This window comes from Perissodus microlepis, chromosome 13 (genome assembly GCF_051167445.1).
Source record: "Perissodus microlepis isolate ML-2025 ecotype Zambia chromosome 13, ASM5116744v1, whole genome shotgun sequence".
Taxonomy (NCBI): Eukaryota; Metazoa; Chordata; class Actinopteri; order Cichliformes; family Cichlidae; genus Perissodus; species Perissodus microlepis.
Genome location: NC_140473.1, coordinates 17,783,431 through 17,794,994, shown reverse-complemented (window position 1 = coordinate 17,794,994; position 11,564 = coordinate 17,783,431). Strand labels below are relative to the sequence as shown.

Below are 11,564 nucleotides of genomic sequence, written 5' to 3'. Positions count from 1 at the left end.
GTTCATTACCAGGCTTCTGGAGAACTTTGAGACATGTTGAGGAGGTATTTTAGCCATTTAAATCAGCTGTGTTGGATCAAGGACACATCTAAAACCTGCAGGACACCGGCCCTCGAGGCCTGGAGTTCGACACCTGTGGTCTAGGGTGTTGATCATTTTCCTAAATCCCTCGTTTTGCACAGTGTTGATGGGAGCCATATCTTTGGTCAGGTGATAAGTAATAGCCTCCGTAATTTCTTTGTGCCTGCGGAAGTTCGACGGGTATAGGGAAGCGCTGTATAAGGTTCCCGTTATTGATGTTTGGGTGGTTGACCGGGACGGATTTTCTCCTGTCACTTTCTCGTCATCCCTGACGTGTTCTCCGTTGTTTTTTCCCTGCTAATTTTAGCATCACACGGCACAGCTTCTGTATCACGTGGTATAAGGCTCCGCCCTTGTCATTTGCTGAGCAGGAAGAGTGAGCGCTTGTTTTCATGCAGATTACGTCCCGGATCAAAATGCGGTACAATCGTCGTCGTCTTTTTTTTTTTTTAAATCGTTGTCATTTGGAAATGAGATCGCACATAAGTATGAATCGAGATCGCGATTTACTAACGATTAATCGTGCAGCCCTAGCGTGAGCCTACCTGTGCGCTGCCGTCTCTTTGCCCATCTCCATTCTCGCTGGTCACGGTGAGATCCTCCACAAGAACTGCGGGGAACACACCAACAACGCCGTTAAACTCGCCCTCCCAGAAGCCATCGTCCTCGTGGGTCTCTCTGCTCAGGATGCGGATGATGGCGCCTTCTGGGAACGACAGCTCATCTTCCGTTTGTCCCGCGTAGTCGTACAAAGCCTTTGCGAATGAAACTGCAACACAGACAGTGGCAACGAGGGTATTAAACAAAGCAGGAAATCAAAACTCCGATATTATCTGGTGGAGGCGGATCTCACCACTGGAGTCTCCGTTGACGGAGCCGGTTGGGAGTTCGGTTTCAGGTTCGGTGGAGTTGCTGGAGGAATGGGATCGGGCGTCCAGCGCGGCCAGCGACTGCAGCATGCTCAGCAGGCTGTTGGAAGAGGGCAGCTGCAGGTATTTCTCTGGGACGTAGCCCACCTGTCCGCTACGGTTTCTGGCCTGGAAACACAGACAATGCACACAGACATCACAGCACTAAAACAGATCTATATAAATGATATTGCTCACATTTTTATGTATGATTATATTCATTAAAATAAATACCCCATTAAAACACTATATCTGTATATGAAAAGATAATCACCTAAGTAAATATACATAAAATATTGCACCTGAATTGCACCCATGTCAGCAATGGGACTCGTAAAGGAGTTTAGGATGTGTATTTTATATACGCATATCTACTTTTATCACCTAAAGTACAGCTCCCAGGGCAGATTTTGACCACAGCAGAGGTTTCAGACCTGAACTGGCACTGAAAAACAATCCAGGCAGTCAAGTTGAACTGAGAAATCCATAAAGCTGAGAGCGTAACAGATGCAAAACAGTCGGAGGGAAGCAAAGAAGGAAGGAAGGAAGAATTTAGCAACTCTGGAAAGTTATCTCAGCAGCATCATTTCACCAGCCATATTGTGGCAATCATGAGGTGAACAGCAGCATTTGATTTTCTGTAAACTTCTTACCTAACTTTAAAGGCCTGTTACATGTTACATGACCTGTTGCACAGGGCTATCATGTAGAAAGGGAGGTTCAGACCTGCGGGTGTTTTATAAAATAAAAATCCTGGGTCATTCCACACACACATGACCCCACATGACCCCGTTACAATCAGCTGAATATATATGTGTAATAACTTTAGTACATTTTTATGAATTATAGGCGCAGAAAGTGCATAGTGGTGGGTTGAAATGTAAAACTTTTTCAACTGCGCTTTTGAAGATTCATAATTTTATAAGTACAGGAGATATCTATGTGAAATTAACAGGGCTGGAAAAACACATTAAAGCTCTGGTAAAAAACAAACAAACAAAAAAACTGCAAATAATCAACTTTAACCCACATGCCACAATCTAAAGCCAAAATCTTGTTTCCTTTAATCAACTTTGAGTTGTTTCAAGTAGTTTCAAACAGCAATCCTGCACCAATTTAATCTCTATGATGTGGAGAAACAGAAGCAAACATCGGTGCTGCCGGATGTTTTGTGTGTTTTCTATTAATTCACCGGCGAATACAGCATTTTGAGTAGAACTCTCAAAGCTCTTAACATGTGTGCTACCAAGTGAGTGCAAATGAAACTTCTCCATATTTATACCAGGATCATCTTCTAGCTGGCATCTGTCAGATATCAGTTAGGTAGATTTTGCCTGATGCTGCCGGATGGATTTTGATGGCCTCTAAAATGACTGAAATAGACCAGGTAATCACAGATAAAGAAGACTGCAGATACTATGTCTCTTTTCATAACCTTATGGCTCAAGATGAATAAACAACAAGTGTTTGGACTTCTAAAACGAGGCGAAACTCTTTGATTTAAAGCACAAGACAAAACGAGAGCTTGGAAGCAAAAGTAAATGGAAAACAGTGACAGTCTTTTCCAGATTACTGTGTCTGTATCTTTTCTTATAATCACAGGTCATTTAGCAGTGAGGACAATGAGCTGAGACAATCTTTAAAGCACGCGTTTATCTGTTTACACTTCCTGGAAGTGTGAAGTTCAGAGGAATAATTGCGTGGTGTGCATTAACAATAAAAATGGAAAATGTCATTATATTGTGCAGATATTCCTCTGTGTTTAGGACAGCGACTAGTTAAGATATGCTTTTTAAAAGGTGTGTGTATATATGTATATATATATATATATATATATATGTGTGTGTGTACTGAAGTGCAAATTAAAAGTAGAGGTTGTGCATTTATTTAGGAAGATAAACAGTCTGATAAAGTCGGAACAAACACGAGCTGGAAATAGTCCCACGGTGAGGAAATGAGACGACACATCTGTAAATAAAAACTAAAAATGGGAAATAATCTAAGTTCCTGTGCAGGGCGAGGAGTACAGTACAAAGTCAAGAGTTCACTGTTCTGCCTTCAGGCTCATAGTTCAGACTAACAAAGATAAAGACCAATCACGCAGGACTTATTATGTTTCCTGCTTTGACTTCTTACCCAGACTGTTCCATAATGTGTGTGCAGCACTTTTGTGATTAAAATCTATTTAAATTAGTCGTTTATTTCAGTGCAGACAGATTATTGACACTCAAACAATGGAGCTACTTTGTCTGTTACTTACAAAGTTTTAGAAAATTAGAAAAATTTGAACATTTTTTCCTGTTTGTGTATCAATTTAGAGGAAAAGTCATCCCCCAGCTTCTCAAGCTTGATAATCCAGTGATCATGAATGTCTAAAAACAACAAATCTTTTCTGCATCTGGTATTGTTGAGATGTTTAACTCTGGACCAAAATGGTGGATCTGCTCTGCCTAAAGCCGCTTTGAGCATCAAGGTCCTGAGCCGAGTCCAGTCCGGGCTTTTGTGGCCACGTGGCCCGGCCAGCTCAGCTTTCAGGATGCCCGTGAGCTGCTTGTTCCACTCGTCTGATTTTGTATTGATTGTTGTCTAAACAAATTAATCTGTCATCTGTTGAGCTTTGTTCCACTTCTCAACAATCTCCTCTGATCTGTTTTCATTACAGCATTTTATCTGTGGTTTCCAACCTGTGCAGTTCAAACCTGAAGGATCCACATTTTCACTTCACCTTTCTGTAGAAATTGATTTTCCGGTAAACTGATCAACACCTCCTGCCAACTAAATTAGTCAAACACGTACCTTATTTTATGCTACAAAATTTGTATTAAAAGCAACCCAAACACTTTGAGATTTGGATTTTAATAGTTTCAAAAATTATTCTTCAAGTTTTACTTGAACATTTTAGAGAAATCATGTTAAGTTCTAAATTTTTAAGGTTGGGGATTTCATTCCATGCATAACAAATACGAGTTTATTTTCCCCAATAATCACTAAAAGCAATCACATGTGATATTTTATGCATTTAATAATGAATAAAAAGAGAAAAACATCAGTATTTACCGTGTCTGAGTCGACAGGCTGGAACATGAAGTCTGGTGCTTGCTGGAACGCCATGTTCTTCTGCACAAACAGCTGCTGGTGAAACTCCTGCAGAACCTGCATGTGTTTCAAGGGAACAGACAAAAATATACATATATACTTATTTAAGGTTTATCACAAGCTTACAAATCAGCCCATGTCTAAACCTGCATAATTAACACTTAGTAAAGCCTTTAGGGTTCAGGCTTGCTCCCTATTTAGTTTTAATTTCTTGCCCACATTTATTTCTATTTAAAATTAACTTTTAAAAAAAAAAGACCTCCAGCTGAATGAATTGTGGCCAGTGATCCGTGTAGCTTAGGGCCACATTTATAATTTTTTATTTTCCATTACTCTGTCAGTTTATTTCTGTTGTATTAAGTTATTTGATTTGCTTATGAAATGAACCCAAATCAGCTTTTTATTATTTTACACAAGTCAAATAAAAGAAAACGCCAATAACAATTAAGAGAATGACCATAAAGCCGTTTCTGGTTACTATCAGCTGATCTGAATGCTGATGACCACTCTGGTGTTTGTGGTCACAGCCTGACATTAAAAACGTATCACAGGCTCGAGTTCACCGCCTGCCTATTTTCACACAGACTATTTTTAACAAACGCTCACCCTCCAGCTGCTGAAAGCTTAAAGAGACAGTTAACAAATTACATAACATATCACTGTAAGTAACACAGGTGAAGGTACAGTTTTAATTCTAATTTCAGGTTTTTTCTAAAGCCAGCTAAAGCAGCCGGGGACTGGACCACCACCTGGACCACAAAGCTCTCTGCCCACCCGAGGGAGGACGAAGTACCTGTGTGGATATTTTAAGCTGAACTCATGGGGCACAGCTATCAGCTGTTCTGGAAAAAAAAGAAACCTCCCCAGTACTGGTCCCAGGCTAGTAACTTTGGTCTTTTGAATTGTACTTAAGTTTGGCCCCTCATCAAGAACCAGTTGCCTTGGAGAGACCATACCAGGGGACAGCATAGCTTCTCCTCCTCAACTGTGATCATTCACAGAAAGGAAAGGAGCCAGTGTGGGTGGTTTGACTGGCATCTGAAATAGGAGGCCTCCAGAATGTCTCCTAGACGAGCTGGTAAGGGCAGACCAAACACACACTGGACACATTGGGACACATTATGTATCTTGGCCGGCTCGCCGTGGTATCCCAGTATTCGCTGCCTGTCTGTTGTCAGACGCATTTGTGTGACCATAAATACCACTTAAGTGGGAAAAGGAACTTCTGGACATGTCTGCTTGGACTGCTGACTCAAGTGTCAAAAAATGATTTGATAGAGGAACTTGTATTGGAAAAAAGAGGAGCAGGGTATTGATCCCTGTTGATTTACCCGTCAGTCTACAGTCATACCTTTACCTATGACTAAAATCTGACACAAATGAGCATCTTCTGAAGGATGTCTGAGCTCTGCCTTAGAAACATGATGAAGAGCTGAGTTATTTGGAAAGCTACTCGTTTACACCGAAAGGCACCAGAGTGGCGGCTCACTGTTCTCCAGGAAGAGCAGGAGTAGGTGGCTGGGGAGGGGGACGTCTGGGCATCATGACCGGACTCAGATAAGCAGCAGAAAATAGATGGAAGGAAATCAGGTTTAGTAATATCAGTTTTATATTCTTTAATCTTGTACACCATATCAATGCCTCAGATTTTAATCAGACTTCCTGTAGAAACAAGATGCTTCTGCGTCTCTGCTCACATGGAGAGGCAGAGGTTGAGGTTGTGTGTGAGAAATATATTACTATGAATTACTAGGCTAACAATTACACCAAACTGCCAGGCTTGACACCATCTGAAAAGTAAAATGAGCAGCTTACCCAACCCAACCCAAGTTAAATAGTATCCCACAAGTAGCTCATTTTACTTTTGCTCCCCCAACTTATTTAATCAACCAGCCAGTGTGGAGCTGACATTCCAATCAAGCTTAATCAAACAATTAAGCTCTCTCTTTCATAGATATAAATAACTGCTGCTAGCTATGATGTTTAAGGAGTGAATAGTGAACTTCTTTTAATGGTGTGTTTAATTAATTTTATTTAATAACTTGTGACCTTTGAGTCCCTTCCTTGCAAGAATTATGGCCAATGACGGAAATGTATGTATTACATTTAAGATTGGAAAACAATGTCAATGCCACAAACGTGAGTTGTCATATACATCTGTGAGTTAATCTGCACAACCGTGTGCACATGTGCTCTGTGCATGTACACACACAAAGAATTGACCTTCGTTCCTTAAATTTGTAGCATTGCCTCTGTGCTGACTGATGGTGCTCAGTGGCTTTTGCTTCTTGCTTTTAAATCAGATGTCACTCTCAACATAAACACAAGCTACAGCAACCAAGCAGTCTTAGCTGAGGAAACAAAGATACATTTCCTCATTTAATTTAAAATATTGTGGTGATGTTATGTTATATTAGGCAGGCAGCTGCCCAAATAACACTGTGACAATCAAAAGTATATCTATTTTGAACGCCTCAGCTGGAAAAAATTCAAAATGGTTTATAAAGTTGGCCACAGGTCTGTATGTAAACGGGAGTTAAAACATTGCTTCATATTTGGATATGTATGATGTTAGTGTTTCTAAAATACTAAAAAATGTGTTTATTAACAAAGTAAACTAAAAATAGACATTATTAAATTTTATACTTTTAACTACTGAATTGAACATAATATGAAATAATGTGTTTCCACTGTGGGAATGATGGCTCCAATGACAAATAACTTTCAGATTAGTAAAGCTATATTTTTAATTTTTCTAGTTTTCCATTTCTATTTAGATGATTTATATTTATATTTAAAATGAACAGGATCATAACAAAATAACACCACTGCAAGTGTAACAAAAATATGTTGAAATCAAATGGTATGTTATTTGAAATCAATATGAAACAATGAAACATGCATTTTATCCAATTTTTTTTATTTATTTAATTTTTCCCAATTGTCCAAATTAGTCTGTGATTGGCCTTATTGTCCAACAAATCATATTTATATACAAATATATGTGACTCTCAAATATGATTTAAATGGATCATTCCTCACTTGATGACGAATGATCCATTTAAATATTTGCAGAGTCCTAAACTTGATGCCAGTGAACTTATCAGCGGTTGGTTTTAAGGAAAAAGCCCAAAAAATCCCCTATGAGCAAGCACTTGGCGACGGTGGGGAGGAAAAACTCCCTTTTAACAGGGAGAAACCTCCGACAGAACCAGGCTCAGGAAGGGGTGGCCATCTGTCGCTGCCGAGTGGGCTTAAAATGTTCACTGTCCATCCTCCTTCTGACAGGAACTTCCTACAGACCAGGTATGAATGATGCCTGAGTGGACATACAAAACTCACAAGTTCCTGGCTCTCACGGCTCCTATGCAGAGGGTTAGTCGAAGAAGGAGGGGCATCGCGAGGGGCGTCGGGGGACGGGGGACTGTGCCTCACTGCCCTCCCCTTCTCCAAGAAACCCGTCTTCTACCGAGTCGAGAGAGCCGGGAACTTGTGAGGTGTGCATGTCCTGGTGAGCCTCCACCTTTTACAGGTGGGTGCAGCCTCGACTGTACAGAGACAGACCAGACCAGCTGCACCACACAGACACTTCAAGCCTCATCTGAGGACAAAAAACATATACATACATACATGTATATATCTTACTATTAAAAAAATAATACAGTTAGGGCTCCTTTACAATGTCAGAAGGAGGGAGGCACTAAGGCACCGCCTTCCGCCCCTCGACACCCTCGCGGTGCCCCCTCCTTCTGACAGGAACTTCCTACAGACCAGGTATGAATGATGCCTGAGTGGACATACAAAACTCACAAGTTCCTGGCTCTAACGGCTCCTCTGCAGAGGGTTAGTCGAAGAAGGAGGGGCATCGCGAGGGGCGTCGGGGGACGGGGGACTGTGCCTCACTGCCCTCCCCTTCTCCAAGAAACCCGTCTTCAACCGAGTCGAGAGAGCCGGGAACTTGTGAGGTGTGCATGTCCTGGTGAGCCTCCACCTTTTACAGGTGGGTGCAGCCTCGACTGTACAGAGACAGACCAGACCAGCTGCACCACACAGACACTTCAAACCTCATCTGAGGACAAAAAACATATACATACATACATATATATATCTTACTATTAAAAAAATAATAAAGTTAGGGTTCCTTTACAATGTCAGAAGGAGGGAGGCACTAAGGCACCGCCTTCCGCCCCTCGACGCCCTCGCGGTGCCCCCTCCTTCTGACAGGAACTTCCTACAGACCAGGTATGAATGATGCCTGAGAGAACATACAAAACTCACAAGTTCCTGGCTCTCACGGCTCCTCTGCAGAGGGTTAGTCGAAGAAGGAGGGGCATCGCGAGGGGCGTCGGGGGACGGGGGACTGTGCCTCACTGCCCTCCCCTTCTCCAAGAAACCCGTCTTCTACCGAGTCGAGAGAGCCGGGAACTTGTGAGGTGTGCATGTCCTGGTGAGCCTCCACCTTTTACAGGTGGGTGCAGCCTCGACTGTACAGAGACAGACCAGACCAGCTGCACCACACAGACACTTCAAACCTCATCTGAGGACAAAAAACATATACATACATACATATATATATCTTACTATTAAAAAAAGTAATAAAGTTAGGGTTCCTTTACAATGTCAGAAGGAGGGAGGCACTAAGGCACCGCCTTCCGCCCCTCGACGCCCTCGCGGTGCCCCCTCCTTCTGACAGGAACTTCCTACAGACCAGGTATGAATGATGCCTGAGTGGACATACAAAACTCACAAGTTCCTGGCTCTCACGGCTCCTATGCAGAGGGTTAGTCGAAGAAGGAGGGGCATCGCGAGGGGCGTCGGGGGACGGGGGACTGTGCCTCACTGCCCTCCCCTTCTCCAAGAAACCCGTCTTCAACCGAGTCGAGAGAGCCGGGAACTTGTGAGGTGTGCATGTCCTGGTGAGCCTCCACCTTTTACAGGTGGGTGCAGCCTCGACTGTACAGAGACAGACCAGACCAGCTGCACCACACAGACACTTCAAACCTCATCTGAGGACAAAAAACATATACATACATACATATATATATCTTACTATTAAAAAAAGTAATAAAGTTAGGGTTCCTTTACAATGTCAGAAGGAGGGAGGCACTAAGGCACCGCCTTCCGCCCCTCGACGCCCTCGCGGTGCCCCCTCCTTCTGACAGGAACTTCCTACAGACCAGGTATGAATGATGCCTGAGTGGACATACAAAACTCACAAGTTCCTGGCTCTCACGGCTCCTATGCAGAGGGTTAGTCGAAGAAGGAGGGGCATCACGAGGGGCGTCGGGGGACGGGGGACTGTGCCTCACTGCCCTCCCCTTCTCCAAGAAACCCGTCTTCAACGGAGTCGAGAGAGCCGGGAACTTGTGAGGTGTGCATGTCCTGGTGAGCCTCCACCTTTTACAGGTGGGTGCAGCCTCGACTGTACAGAGACAGACCAGACCAGCTGCACCACACAGACACTTCAAACCTCATCTGAGGACAAAAAACATATACATACATACATATATATATCTTACTATTAAAAAAAGTAATAAAGTTAGGGTTCCTTTACAATGTCAGAAGGAGGGAGGCACTAAGGCACCGCCTTCCGCCCCTCGACGCCCTCGCGGTGCCCCCTCCTTCTGACAGGAACTTCCTACAGACCAGGTATGAATGATGCCTGAGTGGACATACAAAACTCACAAGTTCCTGGCTCTCACGGCTCCTATGCAGAGGGTTAGTCGAAGAAGGAGGGGCATCGCGAGGGGCGTCGGGGGACGGGGGACTGTGCCTCACTGCCCTCCCCTTCTCCAAGAAACCCGTCTTCAACCGAGTCGAGAGAGCCGGGAACTTGTGAGGTGTGCATGTCCTGGTGAGCCTCCACCTTTTACAGGTGGGTGCAGCCTCGACTGTACAGAGACAGACCAGACCAGCTGCACCACACAGACACTTCAAACCTCATCTGAGGACAAAAAACATATACATACATACATATATATATCTTACTATTACAAAAAGTAATAAAGTTAGGGTTCCTTTACAATGTCAGAAGGAGGGAGGCACTAAGGCACCGCCTTCCGCCCCTCGACGCCCTCGCGGTGCCCCCTCCTTCTGACAGGAACTTCCTACAGACCAGGTATGAATGATGCCTGAGTGGACATACAAAACTCACAAGTTCCTGGCTCTCACGGCTCCTATGCAGAGGGTTAGTCGAAGAAGGAGGGGCATCGCGAGGGGCGTCGGGGGACGGGGGACTGTGCCTCACTGCCCTCCCCTTCTCCAAGAAACCCGTCTTCAACCGAGTCGAGAGAGCCGGGAACTTGTGAGGTGTGCATGTCCTGGTGAGCCTCCACCTTTTACAGGTGGGTGCAGCCTCGACTGTACAGAGACAGACCAGACCAGCTGCACCACACAGACACTTCAAACCTCATCTGAGGACAAAAAACATATACATACATACATATATATATCTTACTATTAAAAAAAGTAATAAAGTTAGGGTTCCTTTACAATGTCAGAAGGAGGGAGGCACTAAGGCACCGCCTTCCGCCCCTCGACGCCCTCGCGGTGCCCCCTCCTTCTGACAGGAACTTCCTACAGACCAGGTATGAATGATGCCTGAGTGGACATACAAAACTCACAAGTTCCTGGCTCTCACGGCTCCTATGCAGAGGGTTAGTGGAAGAAGGAGGGGCATCACGAGGGGCGTCGGGGGACGGGGGACTGTGCCTCACTGCCCTCCCCTTCTCCAAGAAACCCGTCTTCAACCGAGTCGAGAGAGCCGGGAACTTGTGAGGTGTGCATGTCCTGGTGAGCCTCCACCTTTTACAGGTGGGTGCAGCCTCGACTGTACAGAGACAGACCAGACCAGCTGCACCACACAGACACTTCAAACCTCATCTGAGGACAAAAAACATATACATACATACATATATATATCTTACTATTAAAAAAAGTAATAAAGTTAGGGTTCCTTTACAATGTCAGAAGGAGGGAGGCACTAAGGCACCGCCTTCCGCCCCTCGACGCCCTCACGGTGCCCCCTCCTTCTGACAGGAACTTCCTACAGACCAGGTATGAATGATGCCTGAGTGGACATACAAAACTCACAAGTTCCTGGCTCTCACGGCTCCTATGCAGAGGGTTAGTCGAAGAAGGAGGGGCATCGCGAGGGGCGTCGGGGGACGGGGGACTGTGCCTCACTGCCCTCCCCTTCTCCAAGAAACCCGTCTTCAACCGAGTCGAGAGAGCCGGGAACTTGTGAGGTGTGCATGTCCTGGTGAGCCTCCACCTTTTACAGGTGGGTGCAGCCTCGACTGTACAGAGACAGACCAGACCAGCTGCACCACACAGACACTTCAAACCTCATCTGAGGACAAAAAACATATACATACATACATATATATATCTTACTATTACAAAAAGTAATAAAGTTAGGGTTCCTTTACAATGTCAGAAGGAGGGAGGCACTAAGGCACCGCCTTCCGCCCCTCGACG

The 11,564-nt window shown here is 44.4% G+C and overlaps 1 protein-coding gene across 1 annotated transcript; it reads right to left on the bottom strand.

Annotated features, from left to right (window-relative positions):
* Positions 1 to 611: 611 nt before the first annotated feature.
* On the bottom strand, positions 612 to 5,902 carry LOC146375006 (F-BAR and double SH3 domains protein 2-like). Its single transcript, XM_084949242.1, has 4 exons — positions 5,575 to 5,902; positions 4,047 to 4,142; positions 935 to 1,118; positions 612 to 850 (listed from the first exon to the last, which is right to left on the bottom strand). Exons 1-4 carry the CDS (start codon positions 5,716 to 5,718, stop codon positions 612 to 614), a joined length of 663 nt encoding a protein of 220 aa, XP_084805368.1. The 5' UTR covers positions 5,719 to 5,902.
* Positions 5,903 to 11,564: the final 5,662 nt, after the last annotated feature.